This window comes from Elephas maximus, chromosome 13 (genome assembly GCF_024166365.1).
Source record: "Elephas maximus indicus isolate mEleMax1 chromosome 13, mEleMax1 primary haplotype, whole genome shotgun sequence".
Lineage (NCBI taxonomy): Eukaryota > Metazoa > Chordata > Mammalia > Proboscidea > Elephantidae > Elephas > Elephas maximus.
Window position 1 is genome coordinate 49,351,399 of NC_064831.1, and position 23,291 is coordinate 49,374,689.

The window sequence follows — 23,291 nt, forward strand, 5'->3', positions numbered from 1 at the left end:
GTGATGAGGAGGTAGTGGGAGGGGGCTTTGGTGGCTAGACCCATGGTGAGCACTGCCTGCTGTTACCCCCATGTGAGGACATGGAGGTTCACAGGGAAACTGCCCAATGAGGGCCAGAGACTCTTCCTGGAATGGGCTGACTAAAGACCCCTACTTTAGGCTCCATAATGACATTTGTCCCTGTCTTTCCCTTACAGTCAGGAGACGTCTGGATGGGACCACAGGATAGCAGTCTTGGATGGACTTTTTCTAGCCCAGGTTGCTTGTGAAAGATTATTTTTAATGACTCTTTGAAAACAGGGAAGTGAGTATTACAAGAAAGAAAAGAAGAAATGGAAGGGAATGGAGCAGAGAGAAAGCTATGAGCAATGGGGAGACAAGTACGGGCAAGTCACTGGCTTCGAAGGTGTGTAGCTAAGTTATCTGGACCTTGCGTGTCTATCGTTCTCAAGTTGTTTTCCCATCTATGGTCTCACTGAACCTCTGAGCTGCCTTAGAGATTTTAAAGTAGGCATTTCCTCTAACTCTACCCTCCCTCGAGACCCCTGAAAGTCATTAAGACCTAACATCAAATCCTAGCTCCACCTCTTGTGGTACTTGACCTCTCTGAGCCTCAGTTTCCTCATCTATGAAATGGGGACAGTAACCGAGCCAGCTCCCTGGGCTGTATTATCATTGTTGCAAGTGTAACTAACACAGTACCAGGTACTTGGTAAATATCAATTTTACAATACTCTCTGTGACCATTAGCAGTAAAAATAAACCTTTTTTTTTTTTCTTTTTTTTAAATAACTCTAGAGCATTTCTTTAGTGAGGACTCTTCAAAAGAGGGATGGTTAAAAGGGACTCACAGGCACTAATCCTCTTCAAAAAACTGGGAGGAAACAACACATGCAAACTTCCAACTACCCCGCCTCTGCTGCCATTGAGGAGGCCCAGCCAGTGTCGCCTGCTACCCGGGCCCTGCCAATGGGGCGCCAGGGCAGGGCCCAGCCTCGGCTGACAGTGTTCCCTTGTGCTGGGCTCCCATAAAGGCAGCATTATCAAAGGTTTTTCGCGTGGCAGCCTCCTTCGGCTCCAGCGACCAGCACCATTCATCTGGCAACAATGGGGTGGGCTCTTGGTCTGGGTAAATTGCCTTCCACTTCAACTGATGAATTTGTGTGGGCTCTCTTTTGTTTGTTTTCCAGGGGTCAGGATTAATGAACATGCTTGTGTTTCTGCTGCAAAGGACAGAGGGAAGGAAGAAGGTGCAGAGACAGGGAGACCTGGGGGAGGGATGAACCAAGGAAGAAAATACATTCATTAGGATTACAGTTTCTATTCTTATGACACCACTGATGTGGCTTTGGAGCTGGGTTTAAATAGGGACCAGGGTCGTATTAGTAGCTGAAGTAATAAAAGATTCATTTTTCATGTTCAAGCCTTAGCCACAGCTTAATTAAGGTTCTAATTCTGAGAGAATGGTTCTCATCACTAGATTTATTATTATTATTATTATTTTTACCTGTTACTGGTTTTTATTCCTTAGAATTTAATGGCATAGGAGGAAGTGGGAAGATCCTTCAAGCTGTATGTGGTAGGTCCCATTTAACTAATTCTGTACATAAATTAGGCTCAGATATTAGATTGTCCTGTGCCTTTTTGAGCTACACTCTAGAGAATAACACTTCATGAAACACCAAACAATATCACTTACTTGCACTTCCCCAATAAGTAATTCATAATAAGAAAATGCAAATGTAATGCTACCTTCAAGAAAAAAATACCCACGCATGATAAAAGTTATGTGGTATATAACTTACCGCTCCTTGGTACATTTCAATTTCCTTTTCCCCAAAATATGGCATCTGCTTGAAAGGGTTGACTGAGATTAGTACAGATCCTATATATGTCTGAATTTAAAAGCAGTTAAGGTCCATCATCAATCTTCTTAGCTACCCATTTTTCAAATTAAGCAACCAGATGTTATCAAGAATTCACAATTATTGTCCAAGCACAAAGCTAAGGTCCTCGCTTCTAAAAGATTACAAATAAAAACAAAAGCAATGGTCCCACTAGCTCAGGTTTTGTTCCTCTTCAGGAAGAGCAGTGAATGTCATTGCCAAGGTGACACAAAGAGAAATCACCCTGTGAAAGCACATCCCCTCAAGACTGGTGTTATGTACAGCAAGGAAAAACACGGCAGCAATGGCTGGACGTGAAAAGAATGGCTATCGTTCCTCTTCTCAAACGGTACGCATGTTTTCCTCAGAACATTCAGATCTTTAACCAAACTAAGAGCATATTCATTTACTCACTTAACAAACAGAGGGATACAAGGTGACGTGAACACAGTGCTGCCCTCCAGAAGCTTAGCAAACACTGGACGAATTGAGATGGATCCACACAATATGACTCAGACAAGAAAATGACAAACCCCCCAAACTGCTGCACAGGTCAGGCTTAGTGGGAGAAGATTGTTTCTGCCTGGAGATCCAGAAAGGTCTCAGAAGAGGACATGTTTACGCCATGCCTTGAAAGTCTCACACAGCACATGTTCATGTGCCAGAATGAAAGGACACCATCATAAAGTAAAAATATATTTCCGTTTATTCATTCAATAATCGACTCACTTGCCTGGCCCCGGTTTAGCGGGGAACAAAACAGAAGAGAGAAAGAAAACTCCTGCCTTCATGGAGGGGAAAAAAATTAAAACAAATACACACCACTGATTAAAAACAATTTCTAATTTCAACAATTAAAAAAAAAAAACTTTCATGTGCCAAAAACATAATAATTTCTGAGTGTGTACTCAGAAATTGTTATCAATGGTTTCAAAATGTTGAGAAATTTAACATTTTACAGATGTAACCATGAGATTTCCTCCCCCAAAGGCACATTTAAATATTTACACATCAGGACCTGTGTATCAAACAGGGAGTCCCTGCATGGCACAAAGGGTTAAGCGCTTGGCTACTCACCTTGGAGGTACCTCCAAGGAAAGGCCTGGCAATCTAGTTCTGAAAGGTCACAGCCTGGAAAACTCAACGGAGCATGGTTCTACCCTGCAACACATGGGGCCACCATGAGTCGGAATCAACCCGACAGCAGACAGTTTTTGGTTTTTGCTCTGGAACAGCACAGCACAGGGTGTCTGGTCAGGTCGCCTGGCTCCCCAAGCCCAGCTCCACTCTGATCTTGGGAAAGTCATAATCTCTAAGCTTTGGTTAATGAATGTTGGAGACGGAGCAGGGCTTCCTTTATAGACTTGTTATGAAAACTAAATGAAGTAATCAATATAAAATGCTTAGCACAGCGTCTGCATCTGGTAGATGCAATTTCCCTAATTCACACACTCTAAGGTGTGTGTCTTGTGACATTGTAACATCTCTACAATGTTCCAGTTACGGCTTCTTAGTTTTAGTGAGATGCAGTGTTATCACCACTGAACACAAATGAGCCACTTACAGATGGATGATATTGTTTTAAAGTAACATTTGCTGATCAAAGTGAGAGTGTAAGATGACTTGGTTGCTATTCCACATTCTTTTTCACTGACCAGAGACATCTTCATACTTGACAGGGTTGAACAAGAATTGACAGCAGAGAAGATGGAGTGCTGTTAACAGCACACCGGCTGTGCCTGGCCCAGCGCTGGGAGCAGTCTACGGCATTAAGGAAAACTGCAGATGAGACAGAGCAGAACTGTGCTCCACAAGGTTTTCAATGGCTGAGTTTTCAGAAGTAGATTGCCAGGCCTTTCTTCTGAGGTGCATGCATCTGGTTGGACTCGAACCTCCGAAATTTCAGTTAGCAGCCAAGCACATTAACCAAAACTAACACTGACTGAACACTTACACTTTTACAGACTACTAATCTAAGCACTCAACAACAATCCCGTTGCTATTATTTATCCTGTTAGTAGGAGGAAACTGAGGCATAAAAGAAATTTAAAAACTTGCCCAAGGTTACAAGCTAGTAAGTGGCAGAACTGTGATTCAGAGCCACATGGTATGCACCCAGAGTATGTATGCACTCCCAATCTACAAGCTACAGAGTCTTTCCAGCAGGTACTGCCGTTTTACTATTTTTATTAGTAGAGTTGCTAGCTTTATAAAAATACGAGACACCCAGTGTGAGTCCTCCTACTTTGTTCTTCTCTTTCAACATTGCTTTAGCTATTTGGGACCTCTTGCCATTCCATGCCCTATGGCGCAGTTCTACTCTGTGCTATACGGTTGCTGTGAGTCGGAATCGACGCAATGGCAATGGGTTTGGTTTTTTGTTTTGGGGGCCATTCCATACAAAGTTGAGGACTGGTTTTTCCATTTCTGTAAAGAAGGCTGTTGGAATTTTGATCAGGATTGCAGAGAATCTACAGATCGTTTTGGGTAGTACTGACAACTTAGCAATATTTAAGTCTTCCAGTCCATTAACATGGAACATCTTTCCATATATTTAAGTCTGATTTAATCTCTTTCAGCAGTATTTTATAGTTTTCATTGTGTAAGTCCTTCACGTCCCTGGTTAGATTTATTCCTAGGTATTTTATTCTCTTAGATGCTATTGTAAATGGGATTATTTCTCTAATGTCCCTTTCAGATTTCTCATTGCTGATGTATAGACACCCAACTGATTTTTGTTTGTTGACCTTGTACCCTGCAACTGTGCTAAATTCCTCTATTAGCGCTAGAAACTTTTTTGTGGACTCTTTGGGATTTTCTATATATAGGGTCATATCACGCAAGAAGAGAGATAATTTTACTTCATTTTTTCATGGTGGTATAAATACATATAACAAAACATCTTCCAGTTTAATAAATTTTACAGGTACAATTCGGTGACACTGATTTCAAGTATCATGCTGTACAACTACTGCCTCTATCCTTTTCCAGATTATTCCATGGCCATCAACAGAAACTCAGTGGCCCTAAACAATAGCTCCCCATTTCCATCCCACCTGCCCCTGGTAACCACTAATAAACTTTGGTCTCTGTGCATCTGCCTAGTCTAGGTATTTCATATAAGTGGGATTATATGATATATATATATAATATTTGTCCTCTATGACTGACTTATTTCCCTCAGCATAATGTTGTGGCATATACCAGAACTTCATTTCTCTTTTTGGCTGAGAAATATCCCATTTTATGTATAGACCATATTTTGTTTACCCATTCATCTGCTAACGGACATTCAAGTTGTTTCTACCTTTTGGCTATTGTGAATAGTGCTGCAATGAACATTGGTGTACAATCTGTGATCTTTTTGAGTACTCAAAAAACAATCTTCTTTCCCACTCCTTGGAATATATCCTAGAGAAATAAGAGCCTTTACACGAACAGATATATGCACAACCATGTTTATTGCAGCACTGTTTATAATAGCAAAAAGATGGAAGCAACCAAGGTGCCCATCAACGGATAAATGGATAAATAAATTATGGTATATTCACACAAAGGAATACTACACATCAATAAAGAACAGTGAGGAATCTGTGAAACATTTCATAACACGGAGGAACCTGGAAGGCATTATGCTGAGTGAAATGAGTCACTTGCAAAAGGACAAATATTGTATAAGACCACTATTACAAGAACTTGAGAAATAGTTTAAACTAAGAAGAAAACATTCTTTTGTGGTTACGAGAGAGGGGAGGAAGGGAGGGTGGAAGAGGGGCATTCACTAATTAGATAGTAGATAGGAACTACTTTAGGTGAAGGGAAAGACAGCACACAATACAGGGGAGGTCAGCACAACGGGACTAAACCAAAAGCAAAGAAGTTTCCTGAATAAACTGAATGCTTCGAAGGCCAGCATAGCAGGGGCAGGGGTCTGCAGACCATGGTTTCAGGGGACATCTAAGTCAATTGGCATAATTAAATCTATCAAGAAAACATTCTGCATCCCACTTTGAAGAGTGGCGTCTGGGGTCTTAAACGCTACCAAGCGGCCGTCTAAGATGCATCAATTGGTCTCAACCCACCTGGACCAAAGGAGAATGAAGAACACCAAGGATACAAGGTGATTACGAGCCCAAGAGACAGAAAGGGCCACATGAACCAGAGACTACATTGTCCGGAGACCAGAAGAACTAGATGGTGCCCGGCCACAACTGATGGCTGCCCTGACAGGGAACACAACAGAGAACCCCTGAGGGAGCAGGAGAGCAGTGGGATGTAGACCCCAAATTCTCATAGGACCAGACTTAATGGTCTGACTGAGACTAGAAGCACACCAGTGGTCATGGCCCCCAGACCTTCTGTTGGCCCGGGACAGGAACCAATCCCGAAGCCAACTCTTCAGACATGGACTGGACTGGACAATGGGTTGGAGAGGGATGCTGGTGAGGAATGAGCTTCTTGGATCAGGTGGACACTTGAGACTACGTTGGCATCTCCTGCCTGTAGGGGAGATGAGAGGGTGGAGGGGGTTAGAAGTTGGTGAAATGGACACAAAAAGAGAGAGTGGAGGGAGAGAGTGGGCTGTCTCATTAGGGGGGAGAGTAATTGGGAATGTGTAGCAAGGTATATATGGGTTTTCGTGTGAGAGGCTGACTTGATTTGTAAACTTTCACTTAAAGCACAATAAAAATTATTTAAAAATATCAATCTTCTTTAGTTGGATTTTTGAGTATTCCTGGCACATGGTAGGGACTTAATCAAAACTAAATGAATGAGGTTTTGACGTCATTCTGATTGCACACTAAACACATATACTGATTCTTATGGCACACCAAATTTTTAAGGATAGAATGCTGTTATAACCCTCCTCACTTCAAATGGGGAGAATGTCTACGTCTACACCTCTCCCCAGGTAAAAGTGAACCTGGGCAAATAAGATCTCTCCATTTGGAGGGTACTCCTTCCCTTAGTTTAATAATGTCTGCTGTGAATGCCACCTTGTCCTGGACAAATTGATCACAACATACAAAGAATAAAGAGATGCCCTGAGGTATGTGAGCTAAAGGTATCATCTCCCCACGAATCTCTTCCTACGACAAAGCCCTTGGTTGCCCAATAAATATGGACTTGGTTGCGTATGACCTCCTACAATAACCAACATTTTTTCACTGTTAATAATCTGCTCTATGAGGAGACATCTTCTAAAGTGTTGATTTTCACGGAGTGGGCTATATAAAATCAAAAAGCAGGACCCATTAAGACACCACTCAGAGGAAAAAGACAACCTCTTCCAGATAATTCTAGGTCAATCCTGAATCAATGACTCAGGTTACAATTAGGAGGGAAACCTGTATCTGCTCCTTAAATTTCCCAGTAGGATTCTCAAGGGCAGTATTATTTGGGAGAATTCCTGAAAAATAATGTTTGGTTTGAAATGGATAATGTGGCCTGTTTCTACGCTGACAGGCTTGAAACTTGCCTAACTCAGAAGAACTGAGACAAGAGAATTTAAAGAAAACAAACACATTTTAGTTATTCCAGGCGAAAGAGAGCTTGGCCTAATTGCCTAACAGCCTGCCTTTCCTACCTGGCTGGATCCGCGGAGACCTCAGCTATTTCCCTAAGAGAGCAGGTCTCCTCTGCGGTTGAGGACATTTCTCCAGGTAACTCAGACAATCACTCCCACTCCCTGCTACATAGTTCAGGTGTGCCTTTGGAAAAAGTGGTTCAGGGAATTGCCTATTTCCACAGTCTCTGGCTGGGAAGGTGGGGGCCTAAGGTTAATTTTCAAAATGGACGGCAACACAGGACTATAACACCAAAAAATATTTAAAAAAATAATAAAATGATCATCATCTTATTTAACAGAATAGGAGTAACAGAAGGAACCGATAGATCTTTCAGTTCACTTGCTCCCAAATGCTTGTCCGTGGATCTATGATTGAGAGTTCTCCTTTATAGCAAAAATAAAAGAAACAATGCACTTTATTTTTCAGAGAGTTCAATTTATTCAACTTAAAGGACTGTCCTTTATTCTTAGAGGATTTCCTTTCTACTTTTTTGCTGCTAAAAAAAAAAAAAATACATAAGACATGCTGCCATCGTATTTCACATCTTTATGGAGAAGGACATCATACTTGGTAATGTACGGGGTCAGCAAAAAAAAAGAAGACCCTCAACGAGACAGACTGACACAGTGGCTGCGACAGTGGGCTCAAGGGTAACAATGATTGTGAGGATGGCACAGGACTGGGCAGTGTTTCCTTCTGTTGTATGTGGGGTTGCTATGAGCCGGAGCCAACACCATGGCACCTAACAATAACAACAACATTACTTCTGTATGTTTGTTTTTAATAGTCTTATTAGGTAAAGCTAAGAGGCTAACTTATTTTTTTTTAATATGAATATTTAATAGTCAGTGAATTCCCCAAAACCTCCCACACTGACTGAGTCAACTTCCCTGGTTTAACCATGAGGTACAGGGAGGTGAGGCAGCTTGCCCGATGTCACACTGTGGCCTTGAGCTCTTGGCTCCAGGACCAGACCAATGTCCATCTTGCTAGAGCATGCTGTCCTTCTCAGCATGAAACTGACATCAAGGGCCACACCTCCCAGAATGACCACACTGTTTTGAGCTCAGGTAGGTCTGGCACAAAAGTTTCAACTCCTAATTCAAGGGTTTAAAGCCCAACACACACAGAGTGAGATCTTTGAGTAAAAACAAGTTTAGAGAGGGTGGGACCAACTAAGCTCGGGGCGCTTTACCTAAGGAACTACCCCCACCCTGCCGAGTTGGCTAGAAATGATGTCTCGCCAGGTGCAAGAGTTAAATTGAACAGTTTTCCTCATATATTTTAGAATGTAATTGTAAGAAGTATGGCAACGGTCAGGGAAAAAGGCATATGGCAAATTAAACTTTCCCTGTCTTCGAAAACATAGCTACAAAGTATGGGTTTTTATTGGTAAACAATGTCAGCATTTTTAAGTAGATTTTTCCCTAATGTAGAACAAAGAAATGTGCACTCAGCCTGAATGCACCAACAATCAATTGCTCCAGACACTGACTTTCAATACAAGGCAATTTGCTGGTATTAAATGTAGGAAAGAGAAAACGAGCAATTTTATAACTTAATGTGAAATCAAGTCTCTTCTTAACTATTAAGCTTAGGAGTGGGGAAAACTTATTTACAATAACGCTGCTCTCTCATAACATTCTCTGAACACTGAAGTGATAAATGAGGTCTTTATCACTTATCAGAGGAAAAGATTTGCAGCCAAACCCTCAGTATTGTTTCATAAACATCCAAAGAGCCACCAAGCTTCCTCAGTGCTGAAAGCGACTCTGTGATCCTAATGGAAAGCACATTTATGCTGGGCTTCCCATGTATTGAGTGGGTAGAGATTTCCAAAACACAAAGTAATTCGTGGTCAAGTAACTCATTTCCTTAGTAGGATACAGGATTAGTCAGTCATTGATACAAAGGCATTAATTCAAATGCACACAAGCAGCCTCCTCTGTGTGAGTCATTTAAAAATTCTCTTGTCTAAATTTAAAAAGCAAGACTTAAGAATCAACATATTTTCAATGAACACTTAATACAGTGCACCATGCCAAGAAATATGCAGGAAACTGAGAAACCCATGTTGCTGGATGATGCCATTTTTGTTGAGTTAACAGCAAGAAAGCGCCCACATATGGGCGTCTTTGTGTGGTTAAATAGAAAGATACACCCCAGGAAGTCAAGAGGGAGTATGCCTAGGTGGTGGGATTTCAGGTGAATTTAATCTGCTCCTTTTTGCTTGACTGCGTTTTATAAACTATGTTAAATGAACATATGTTGTTTTTATAATACAGTTTGTTTGTTTTTTTTTAAATAGAAGATAAACAAGACACAGTCCCTGCCTTCAAGGAGCTTCCTGCATTTTGGGGGGTAAACAACTTCTATGGAGGACTCCCTGGTGGTACAATGGTTAAGTAATCAACGTTAACCAAAAGGTTGGCTGTTCAAACCCATCCAGTGGCTCTGTGGGAAAAAGACCTGGAGATCTGCTCCCGAAAAGATTACAGCCTAGGAAACACTACGGGGTACTTCTACCCTGTCCTACAGGGTCGCTGTGAGTCAGAATCGACTCAGCGGCAGTGGTTTTGGTTTTCTGGTTGAACAACAACAATTTTTATGGGGAGGGGTGACACTGTCTGGCTTGAGGATAGACTGATTGATGGTTGGTAACTACCAATGTTATGTTTTCCTTTCTTACCCAGCTTATCAAAAATCACATTTATATGAAAATAATACAATAAGTTGAGCTCATGTTCCATGAATATTCCAATAAATTATTGGTTCAACTACATTCACTGGAAATTAAACTTTTATGGGCTTGTCGATAAACCAGTCCCCCATTTAAAACAATTTCTATGGTAAAATGCATTCAAATTTCCCATAAGCAATTCTGCAATTCAATTTTTGGAACACAACTCAGAAATCTGGGAGAAACAAAGACACTTGCCTTAGGGTACAGTAATAATGTAGTTAGGTACCGTCCAGTTGGTTCTGACTCATAATGAACCTGTGTACAACAGAAAGAAACACTGCCTGGACCTCTGCCATCCTCATAATTGTTGCTATGTTTGAGTCCATTGTTGCTGCCACTGTGTCAATCCATCTCATCGAAGGTATGGTAATAATAACTAATGCTTACTGCGTGCTTACTGCATTCACTATTTCACTTAACCCTACGAGAGCCTCATGCAGGAAGTTTTATTATCGCTCCCATTTTACAGAGGTGGAAACCAAGGCACACAGACCACCAAGCCCATGGCTGAGCATAGTTTGAACCCAGGCAGGCCCGATTCACATCTTGCCACCTGCTCTTTATAGTCTTTATCTTCTGCCAGCTTCCAGGTGACATGGTCTTGCACGTAAAGGTGCTTCAACTTTTTTGATGATGATTAAAAAAAAAACAAAAACCCATTGCCGTCTAGTCGATTCCAACTTGTAGCAACCCTATAAGACAGAGTAGAAATGCCCCATAGGGTTTCCAAGGAGCGACTGGTGGATTCGAACTACTTATCTTTAGGTTAGCAGCCAAATGCTTAACCACTGTGCCACCAGGATAAGCCCAGATAAAGTGAGCATATTTCAATTTTTTGGATCAAATACAATAAAAGCTTGCAACTGAACACAACAGCTTCTGTACAGTTAAGTTACATGAAGCCCTGAACAGATGTACAAAGCGGTGGTCGGCAATTTTTTTCTGTAAAGAGCCAGATAGTAAGTATTTTTGGCTTTGTAGCTCTATGTTCCCAGCCCTCTGCATGAAAGCAGCCATAGACAACAGGCAAACCAATGGATGTGGCAATGTTCCAATAACTCTTCAGTTACAAAAACGGTCGGTGGGCAGATTCTGGCTGCAGGCAGTGGGGTTGCTGTAATAATGTAGCCAACAAACCAAATGTATCTGTTAACCCTTAAAAGGGGTTTAGAGACTTGGCTACCCAGATATGTGCTAACAGTCCTCTGTGGTAGGTAAGAGGCAGCACAGTATCAGCCAGAATGGTTCCAGCGTCTGTGGGATAATGCTGTGAATTAGCATTGCTTAATAAATCCTTGCCGAGTTGAACTTCCTGCTCACCTGTGATGGAATAGGCAGTCCCAGCAAAGCATTATTGCACAGGTTTGGGTGTTTTCAACTAACGGCCAATATAAATGGTGTAAAAATAAACATACTAGAACCCATCAATGAGATAACTATTCCTCCCCTTACCCGCTCACTACTCCAGTAAGTTTTTTGGGTTAAAATCTAAAATGTATGTTATGTCAGTTAGAGTTCCTGGCTGGTGCAAATGGTTAAGTGCTTGGCTATTAGCTGAAAGTTTGGTACTTCAAACTCACCCAGAGGCGCCTAGGAAGACAGGGCTGGCAATCTGCTTCCGAAACACCATTATGGAGCAGTTCTACGCTGCACACATTGGGCCGTCGTGAGCTGGAATTGCCTCAACAGCAACTAACAACATGTTAGTTACATCAGTAGGTTAACGCCACCTTTTAATAGACCATACTCTCAGAAGTCATAAGGAGCATCAAAGCTAAACCTTCCAGCAGTGCCATGTAGACCATATGTACACACACCTAGTTAACTCTACGATAATCCACTAAACCGTCTTTACATAGTTGCACCAACAAAACTCTTGGAACCTATAGGAACTTAAGCAAACATTACCGTTCCCTGCTTGTAATGAAGTCAACACACATTTGAATCAAATTTCCATGCTGAATTTTTTAAAGCCCTATTTAAAAAAAAAAAAAAGACATCTGGCAAGGTACAATTGAAACATGAAAATAACTCAAGAATGTCAGGTATTTTCAACAATTTTCATAGTTGATATTCACTTCTCATGTTTCCTTTGGTACACATAAGAACGCAGAAAACCTGGCAAAATTGCATATTTTTTTTGCATGAGACAACCTTTTCCAAGCCTTTTAAGTCTGAGCTTAAATGTCTCCGTTTTCCATTCAGGACACACTATCAGTAAAATTCTCTCTGCGAATCAGGCTTTGTCCCTAGAAAGAGCAGATGTATTTAGACTCCACGTGCACACAGTGCCAAAGGTTAAAATAGCAAGAATACTGGTTGCATCTTGACTTTTCTGGAATGCCAGGACAGTCATTTAGCATCATCCTTGCCCCTCCCACAGCCTCAACCAAGTGACTGAAAAGTACAAAACCTCTTTCTGAAAAGGTGAAAATGACGTGAGCCCCTATGGTCAGTTCAGAATTTCAGATGGATCTCCGTACATCAGCAGCAAAGCCACATTGTACTGTGGACATCGTCATACAACTTAGACATGTCCAAGGACACCTATAAAGGATACAAAAATGTAGTCGTCCATGTATCTCTTCTTCAGATTCTCCACGATGGCGTTCTCCGTGATCTTGGAGAGCAGTACCATGTCATCCACGCCACTGTGCTTGACATTGTGGCTCTGCCAGTGGTACCGGTAGGCACCCTTGCTTCCCTGCGAACACAAAGCACACAATTAGGAGGATACTTTGTTTTCTCCTGCTTTTTTTTAAGCCACTAATTTCTCAAATATTCTCAAATGAAATGCGGCAGAACAAACAGAGGAAGGTTTTGATATCAGTAGCTCTAGATCCAAGCTCCAGTTTTACCACCTACAAGCTAACAAAGTGGGGAACGTTACCTAAGCTGTCTGTGTCACTTAAGCTTCTGTTTTCTCATTTGTAAAATGAGAGAATTAAGACCAAACTCAAAGAGTTGCTATGAGGATTTGAAAAAAAATCACATGTAAAGTGCGTAACATGTCTAGAATACAACTCCATAAATGAGTGTCTTCAATAACTCCTTCAACCTTATTGTTTTATAGAATTTATCAGTGAAAATAACCAATGAGATAGAAACATTATAGGCTTGTTTTATAAATCATATGACAGAATTTGAAAAGTGGAAAAAACAGATACCATGCAATGGTAATTCTCAAGTCAACTAAATTATTTTCCCCACACAAACTTCTCAGGGTCAATGTAATATTGGCCTCCCACCTTCAAAAGATAAGTTACAGTTTGATGACTGATTACACGTATACTAAAGAGGAAGTGGGTGGGAGGGACTAACCTTGATCACAGTACATATTATGGGCAGTAGGATCCACCTGGCCCCATGGCCTCGTTGGATGGATGAAGTTCTGGCCCTTGTCTGCCCATTGGGTTTACAATTTTAACACAGGGGAAGCATCTTAACAGCCTGTGGGTGGCAGGGCTTCCTTTCATTTGATATTTCTTTAGTGGGATCTCCTGTGTGTTCAGTTGTGTGACAAATTCTGGACTTGGGGGTGGATGGGTGGCCCACAGATGGCTGCACTGGGGAGGTCATGGTTGTTGGAGGACACCTGATAACGACTGACAAGTGATCAACGTGCCCACAGGTCAACATATAAACACACTAAATGAGGATTACCGAAGGGAGAGTGACTCATTTGTCCTAGGAGAGACAGAAATGACTTTCTGGAGAAGGTGCCATTTGAAATTGATTGAATCAATGTTTGAATCGGCCAGGGGAGACCAGGAGGAAGGGTATCTATTACAATCTACAATCGTCTGGGCGAAGAACTAATTGATATGATATAACAGCAAATATTACATGGCAAGCTATTGGGAAATTCTCCTTTCCCTTTAAACACGTCATACACCCTACTCAGCATGCCAAGTATGGTGGGGGTTGACCTGAGTGAGACTCAGGCCCTGCCCTCTCCCTAGGAGCCTGAACAAAGGGAAGAAACAATTCTGAATGAGGGACTCCAGAAAGGCCACCTGCTCAGACATCAAAACTAGAATGAGAAAAGAGAACAGGAGGCTCCCCAAGAGAAGCAAACAAGATGGACGCCATTCTAGATTTCATTTTTTAAAATTGTTAAGTTTGAATGGGGTGATGGCTGTACAATGTGGCAAACATAATCTGTCACTGAATATGTGACGCATGCTGCATTGGTAACTGTTTTGTTAGATACTTTTTTACCACAATTCAAAGATTTTTTAAAATAAGATATTATAGTAGACAAACAGCTTGAATGAAATTATAAAAAGGAATGCATTTAAAAAAATACCAGGAGTAAAATCTCTTCAAGAGTGAGTATGACAGATTAAAAATAAAAAATAAATATTCCCTCTAGAAAACACTGATTTTAATAATAAAATTAAAAAAGAAATATAGAAATATTCCCTCTAGAAAACATTAATTTTAATTCACTTTAATGTAAAATTAATGTTTTAGGTAAAACATTAATTTATAAAATCAGCAGGAAGTTAGCCGCCACAGAAAGGGCTCACCAATGTCATGGACTCAAAGCTTCAGAAAGAGGGTGGGAAAGGCTTGCTCCCCATGTTGTCTTGCAGAGGGAACCTTCTACTTATTGGGCTTTCTGAGAGCTGTATCACATGCAGCTCCAATTCTGTAGAATTACCTTGACCCTTGCCACAGTCTTCCTCCTCTTGTGGCAAAGCAGAAAGACAGAGAGGAAATAACAACAACAACAACCACCCGGCCATAGCTTGACTGACTGGGTTCTCACTAAATGCCCACAGTCCACTTCCAACCAGACAGATTTCTCTCTCTCTCTCCCCCTCCTTCCCTCCCTCCACTAGGTCCTTATACATGTTACCTACATTCAGTCATTTAACCTTCACCAAGATGCTGCATACTATAAGTTATTATCTCTATTTTAAACTGTCCAAGGTCTTCTAATTTTAACTTCTCTGGATACAGCCTGCCACTACTATCACCCTTCTTCTCCTCCTCCCCACGAAATGAAAATACCCTGAGGAGGTAAAGGGAGGAAGAGAAGGCAGTCAGGAAGGGTGGGGAAACTCAGAGCCCTTGGGGAAAACCGGACCTGCTCAGATAGTCAAGGATGAGGCTCAGAACCCACCCAGCAGGTAAACGAAGGCTGAGGCTGGGCACTTGCCAAGAGGGTGATAACTTCATTGGGGAGCTAGAAATCACACACGGGTGCATAGCATCTCACCCCAGTCTGGGAGGCTAACACCTCCCCCACAACGAGAGAGGCAAACTGAGGACTAGGGACAGCAGAATTCCATAAACAGCATGACCTCTGTCTGACTACCCCAGCCACCTTCCTGGGAACACACTGCGGAATCAGGCAGTGGACCGCACAGGGGATGGTTATTTTTTATAACCCCTAAACAAGGTCCTTGGAAGCAAAGGCTGAGAGTTTACTTCAAGACCACAGACTACTGGGTCTAGTGACCTAGAACCGTGAGAACATGAATTATAGTTCTGGACAAATGAACTTGAACGCCTGTTTCCCCTTAGTTTCTTCCTTCTACCCCTGACTGAGAGGGCAAGGTAAGTACTGGCTGCCATGTGTGCTTGGGGGAAGAAGGACAGTGGTGGGTCTTCCCCTTCTGAGCGAGGAGGGCGTTCTCAGATGGGAAAGGCCCCTGTTCACCTGAATATCACCTTAGCCAGAGTCAGCTTCTTTTGAGTGGGTAGGGTTTTTTTTCCACTAAAAATGGTAAAAATTTAAACAAGTCAGGGTACTCAGCCAGGTATTTCATTTCTCAACAGTCCCTGAAGGATGAGGCATGGCTGTACAAACGAGTAATGTAGCCGCTGACGTATCAGCTGAAATGAAAATAATGATGATAATAATAACAATAAAAAAAAACTACTCTTAGCAGTAACTAACACTACAAATTCTGAGGCGATATTTCCCACTAGATAAGGGTTGAGTGCAAACGTTCTCTGATCCACATTTATTTCCCAAGAATGACTCCATTTATTAATAAGCAATTATTCATACATAAATTCTGGAAAGTGGGGTCCTCTCACACCCACATAATCGCCTAATTTGTTCACATCTAGGAGGTGGTACCAAGACAAAGGAGTCCATGAGGCAGAGGAAGGACCCAGCTGTGGTGCCAGAACTTCGGCTGACTGAATCCCTGACTGACCTTAAAAGCTGGGACGTCACTAGCTGGTATGTTTACCAGGGTGGGGACTAGGAAGAGCAAAGGTGAGTCTGTCCACAAAGGCAGGGATTATTCTCTCCCTGAAAGCCTACCTTCACTGCACTGGGAGAATGCCCCAGCAGAGGCCTGGCCCACCACCACGGCAGCTCTGCAAAACACTCACACCAGTGTCCTTGGGCATTTTCTCCTTTGGTCCACCCAGAAGAGAGGAAGAGACCGCATACTGGTTGGTAACTACAGTCTCCAGATGCCCAGAAAAGGGAGGCCATTAAATGTGCCCTGTAAATACATGAAGCCCAGCGTTGGGCAGGATGCAGGGGAGGACGAGATCATAAATAAATACTCTGGTGCAGCGGTTAAGGGCTCAGCTGCTATCCAAAATGTCGGTAGTTCGAATCTACCAGCCGCTCCTTGGAAACCCTATGTGCAGGTGGTGTGGTAAACATACACCAGCTAGCGACGCTCCAGCTTTTAAGGTCACTCAGGGATTCTGTCCTATAGAGTCACTATTGAGTTGGAATCAACTTGACCGCAAAGGGTTTTTTGTTGTTTCCCTAGGTTTGAAAGGTAGATTTGGAGATGTTGTCTGCACAGCAAGATATTATCATGTCTGGGACACTCAGGAGGTTCAAGGGTGCCACAGAACAGCAGAGCTGATCTCCAGAAAACCTGGAGCCAGAGTGCCCCATATAATAAGTGCATCACCCTGAGAAGCAGATAAACCGTATTCTTATTGTGAACCATGGGTACCGCCCTGGCCTGCAGTTGAACTGAGCTTGTTTTTAGTGGGATTTTTCTGTCCCAGTGAGTCATAACCAGAAAGGAACAGAACTATCTGTTAGAGTTCAATCTTTTAATTGACAGTCTGGGAAGTCTACCCTTTGCCTTTCAGTTATTTGACTGGAATGACAAACTTCCATTTAAAGCGATGGAAAAGCCAACCGTAAATATTTGCTTGTCTACTATGTGCAAGGCACTGTAAACTAGTGTTGGCTTTGTGATATAGTTCAGCATTGTAGAATTTATACCCCCAATATTTTGATGATGTGAAGATGTATATCTGAAGCAAGCAAGTGTTTTACCTGGAATGCAGTGGACAGAGTACAAGGAAAAGAAGTGTCTCTGAAAGAGTCCCAGCGGGGACAGAGAGCAGGCAACACCCCACCCCATCCCCTCCACCTTGGGTAACTGGAACTGACCTCTACTTAACTGTTTACTGAAATAGATGCCAATGCTTTACATGATCCCATTTAATTCTCACAACACCTGCAAGACGCAGGTATCATAATTCCTGTGTTACTATTTTACAGATGGGGAAACTGAGCCCCAGAGTTGTAGAGGCCAAATTCTTTCCAATGTACCAAGTTGCCTGTGGGTGGTGGGTGTGAGGAGGTGGGAGGGTAGGAAAGTACATTGGGGTATAGGTACAAGGGGGGCCTTAATGAATATGAAACGTGTACTCATTAGTTATATTCATTTAAGCACACACACACACACAAACCTTTGCCATCAGGTCGATTCTGACTCATAGCCACCCTATAGGACAGGGTAGAACTGCCCCATAGAGTTTCCAAGGAGCTTGTGGATTCGAACTGTGGAACTTTTTGTTGGCTGCCGAGCTCTTAACCACTGTGCCTCCAGGGCTCCTTAAGTACACAAGACCCTACCAATAGGTACAATGTTTGTGTGGCATGTTCACATACATTATCTCATTTAATCCCTGAGCCAAAAAGGCAGGGCTGAGACTTGTTCACAGGATTCCTGGCTTCCTCTTCTTTGTGTTTTCTGCTACACTGCAGCTCACTTCCAACCATCCTCATGGCCAAGTGCAGACAGACCACCGCAGGTTCACCAGTGTCTTAGCTAGGTAGGGTGGGCTGGAGTCAACAAAGCAGGGCCCCCTCTGCCCCCTACTGGAGAAGTAGTCCTGGATTAGAGCAAACACATAATTTATTGTCCAAACTGGACTCTTCCGCGAAGGGAAGGTGCACTGTTAATAATAAAGCTGGGCAAAAGGCATGAGCCAGAACCATCGCAGGCTACATGGTGGTAGCCGTGATGGACTGGCAAAACCAGCATCCTTGTTGAGACCTTGTGCCAAATTAACCACAGGGTCTCACACAAATCATTCCACTTCAGAAGACCAGTATCAGATGCCGTTGAGTTGGTTCTGACTCATGGTGACCCCACGTGTGTTAGAGCAGAACTGTGCTCCACAAGTGGTTCTGATTCATGGCGACCCCACGTGTGTTAGAGCAGAACTGTGCTCCACAGGTGGTTCTGACTCATGGCGACCCCACGTGTGTTAGAGCAGAACTGTGCCCCACAGGGTGTTCGATGGCCGATTTTGGGAACTAAATCACCAGGATTTTGTTCTGAGACATCTCTGGGTGAATCTGAACCTCCAACCTTTCAGTTAGCCTCTGAGCTCTGCTAACCATTTGCACCACCTGGGGACCCCAACTCAGCAGGAGGGTGATAAGGCTCAGAGGACTGTGCTCCCCCCAGGTGCTTCGTGAAGATTGACAGTCAAACCAGCCCCCAGTCCCTCTAGGGATACGTTAGCTGGTATACGATTACATGATCACTTAGCAAAGAGTGAAGAGTACACACTGGGTGGTCAACACTGGTTATGGCCAATTGGGTGGGGGAGGAAAAAATACCTCAAAAGCAATAAGGGATGGTAAGTTATCCATATATTTTTAATTGCACCCAGAAAACCAAATCCAACCCTTTGCCGTCCAGTCAATCCCGACTTATAGCAACACTATAGGACAGAGAAGAGCTGCTCCACAGAGTTTCCAAGGAGCGGCTGGTGAGCTCTAACTCCGCACCTTTTGGTTAGCAGCCATAGCTCTAAACCACTACGCCACCAGGGTTTCCTTTAATTACGCACATGATATTACTTACGTAAAACAACTGCTCTGTATGAAAATACAGTCATTAAAATATTAAGTTTCTTTATGTCTGAGAGTTCTTTTCTGCATGGTTTTGTTTTCCATATATTTATAAATTCTACACACACACACAGAGAGCTATTTTCATTGTGAAAAGAAAAAAAAGATTAAGTAGAATAATGAAGATAAGCATGTTCTGTACAGTAAAATGAAATAAAGTCCGATACTGTTTTCCGTGTTTTTGTTGGTCTGGGTCCCCTCTTGTTCTGGTGCTCAGTTTGCAGCTCAAGCAAACTCCACGTTAAATAACAGTGGACCCCCAATAGGAAAAGAAACAGCCTTTCTTTTCCTTGCATGTCTCAAATGTCGTTCCTCAAAAGATCACTTTCTACATCCATGAACAGTTCAGATCAGAGACGTTCTCAATGACAATTACCACATTCTACCAGTCAAAGATGATTTTTTTTTTTTTCACATTTTCACATCTTGAAATGAGGATGAGTCTTAAAAATCAAGGGTGTATCTCAGCTTAACTGGCAGCCTTTTTTTTTTCTTTTCTTAACAGTAAATAAAATAATGGTGTATCTTACAACCAGAAGCAGCTTAAGTTTGAAAAATAAGTAATGCTTAACCATGGGCCAGACACTGTTCTAAAAAAAACCTCTATATAAATATTAAGTCACTGTTTAATATCATCACAGATTAAAAAAAAAAGAATTTATAAAGATCTTGGTCGCTCCGGAAGCGTCTGCAGTGTTCTATCGCTCAGCGATCTCACCTCAGGACCTGTGTAGTGGCTTCACTGATGAGGTTGGTGATTGCCCAGTTAGAGAGTCTTTGGTGGGAAAATTTTTGTAGCTGCTGTCCTCCCTCCATCCCCACCTCCACCCACACGATGGAGGTGAATGTCCTTGACAGCAAGCCAACCACAAGTCTGCAAAGCAAGGTCTTTAGGTAATTTCCTCTCCAATTTGTAAAGACACCCATATCTACACTCAGTGTTCTAAGAAGGAAGATACCCGGCTCCCACTGTGATGTACCCACAGCTGGGATTATGGTGATTTCTGACTTTCTGCTCACATACACCACACACTCCAGCATTTGCTAAACCCCAGTCATTTTCAACTGCTTTTACAGCTTTTCTACTTTCAAGTTCCACCAGTCTTATTGCTTTAAAATTTTCTATAAACTAACTGTCCTTTTCGCTTTGGCTTAATCCTAAAGAATAAACCCGCTGCCATCGAGTCAATTCTGACTCATGGCGACCCTATAAGACAGAGTAGAACTGCCCCACAGCGTTTCCAAGGAGCGCCTGGTGGATTCAAACTGCCGAACTTTTGCTTAGCAGCCAAGTTCTTAATCACTGCACCACCAGGGCTCCATCCTAAAGAGTAATTGCCCTAAAATCACTAGTTGGGTGTGTACTTTCTTTTCTTCAGTGTGTGTAAAAAGAAAAATGAAGACAAACATTTTGAAATACACAGTGTGTGCTGCACACAGCCACTTTGTGGTCTACCCAGGTGCCATGTCCCACATGTGGGGACGCCCTTGGGCCTGTTCCCACCATTCTCAAATCTACCCATGGGGAATTTAAATGGTTTCTGATCTATTTCCCAGACTTAATTTTCTCTGCTGTGGAAAATCTCACAGGGCAAGCCCAGAGTTCCCCTTTGTTAATTTAGTCAGTGAGTGTCTCGGTTTTGTTTTCACAAGTAGGAACGGCATTCATGTTCCCGGTGTTTACACTTTCATCAGGGGTCCCAAGACCACCCCCCCCACCCCCGCCACTCAGTCCTCTCCTCTGAGAACACCCTCCTGGCTACACTCAGGTGTGCTAGCTCCGCAGGGTGAGCCACTGGCCGGGCTAGCCTTGAGGCTGAGGTGAAACCACTCTCTTGGGCTCCTTTCCAGGGGAATCACCTCCTTAAACGTTAGCAGCACTCATCTGTTCTCTTTCTCTGTCGCCAGGAAACTCAAGCCTGTGGCTCTCTCCCCATTGGTGACAAAGACCCTTTTGAAGCCCCTCTTTATTTGGGGCAAGGAGTTCTGGAGATGCAGTGGTTAAGTGCTCATCTGCTAAAAAGGTGGGCAGTTCAAACCCACCAGCTGCTCCACGGGAGAAAGATGTGATAGTCTGCTTCTGTAGAGATTTACAGCCTTGGAAATCCTATGGGACAGTTCTACTCTGTGCTATAGTGTCGCTACGAGTTAGAATCAATTCAACCACAACAGGTATTAAATGTATAAGGAGTCCTGGTGGCAAAACGATTAAGCTCAGTGGTTAAGTGCTTGACTGCTAACCAAAAGTTTGACAGTTTGAACCCACCCAGTGGCTCCACAGGAAAAAGACCTGGTGGTCTGGTCCCATAAAGATTACAGCTGAGAAAACCCTAGAGCAGTTCTATTCTGTCACATGGGGCCACTATGAGACAGAACCAACTTGACGCAACCACCAATAACAATGACATTATGTAAATGTATGGCAGCCTTTTCAATGTGTTGCTGCAATCACTTTTTTTAACTTTTATTGAGCTTCAAGTGAACGTTTACAGATCAAGTCAGTCTGTCACATATAAGTTTATATACATCTTACTCCATATTCCCACTTACTCTCCCCCTAATGAGTCAGCCCTTCCAGTCTCTCCTTTCGTGAAAATTTTGCCAGCTTCCAACTCTCTCTATCCTCCCATTCCCCCTCCAGACAGGAGATGCCAACACAGTCTCAAGTGTCCACCTGATATAATTAGCTCACTCTTCATCAGCATCTCTCTCCTACCCACTGTCCAGTCCCTTTCATGTCTGATGAGTTGTCTTCGGGATGGTTCCTGTCCTGTGCCAACAGAAGGTTTGGGGTCCATGACCGCCGGGATTCCTCTAGTCTCAGTCAGACCATTAAGTATGGTCTTTTTATGAGAATTTGGGGTCTGCATCCCACTGATCTCCTGCTCCCTCCCTCAGGGGTTCTCTATTGTGCTCCCTGTCAGGGCAGTCATCGATTGTGGCCAGGCACCAACTAGTTCTTCCGGTCTCAGGATGATGTAGGTCTCTGGTTCATGTGGCCCTTTCTGTCTTTTGGGCTCTTAGTTGTCATGTGACCTTGGTGTTCTTCATTCTCCTTTGGTCCAGGTGGGTTGAGACCAATTGATGTATCTTAGATGGCCACTTGTTAACATTTAAGACCCCAGGCGCCACATTTGAAAGTGGGATGCTGAATGTTTTCATAATAGAATTATTTTGCCAATTGACTTAGAAGTCCCCTTAAACCATGGTTCCCAAACCCCCACCCTTGCTCCGCTGACCTTTGAAGCATTCATTTTATCCCGGAAACTTCTTTGCTTTTGGTCCAGTCCAATTGAGCTGACCTTCCATGTATTGAGTGTTGTCCTTCCTTTCACCTAAAGCAGTTCTTATCCACTAATTAATCAGTAAAAAACCCTCTCCCTCCCTCCCTCCCTCCCTCCCACCCTCGTAACCACAAAAGTATGCGTTCTTCTCAGTTTATACTATTTCTCAAGATCTTATAATAGTGGTCTTATACAATATTTGTCCTTTTGCCTCTGACTAATTTCACTCAGCATAATGCCTTCCAGGTTCCTCCATGTTATGAAATGTTTCACAGATTCGTCACTGTTCTTTATCGATGCGTAGTATTCCATTGTGTGAATATACCACAATTTATTTACCCATTCATCTGTTGATGGACACCTTGGTTGCTTCCAGCTTTTTGCTATTGTAAACAGAGCTGCAATAAACATGGGTGTGCACATATCTGTTTGTGTGAAGGCTCTTGTTTCTCTAGGGTATATTCCGAGGAGTGGGATTTCTGGGTTGTATGGTAGTTCTATTTCTAACTGTTTAAGATAACGCCAGATAGATTTCCAAAGTGGTTGTACCATTTTACATTCCCACCAGCAGTGTATAAGAGTTCCAATCTCTCTGCAGCCTCTCCAACATTTATTATTTTGTGTTTTTTGGATTAATGCCAGCCTTGTTGGAGTGAG

At 42.7% G+C, this 23,291-nt stretch overlaps 1 protein-coding gene across 2 annotated transcripts in view; it reads right to left on the bottom strand.

Moving 5' to 3' along the window:
* Positions 1-23,291, bottom strand: part of MYO1E (myosin IE) — a 211,114-nt gene that overhangs the window by 116,508 nt on the left and 71,315 nt on the right. For both annotated transcript variants that reach the window (XM_049905947.1, XM_049905948.1), the window contains exons 2-3: positions 12,760-12,903; positions 1,806-1,895 (exon numbers count right to left, since the gene is read on the bottom strand). In XM_049905947.1, the coding sequence (XP_049761904.1) occupies positions 1,806-1,895; positions 12,760-12,903 (234 nt within the window). The remainder of the gene's footprint in view (positions 1-1,805; positions 1,896-12,759; positions 12,904-23,291) is intronic.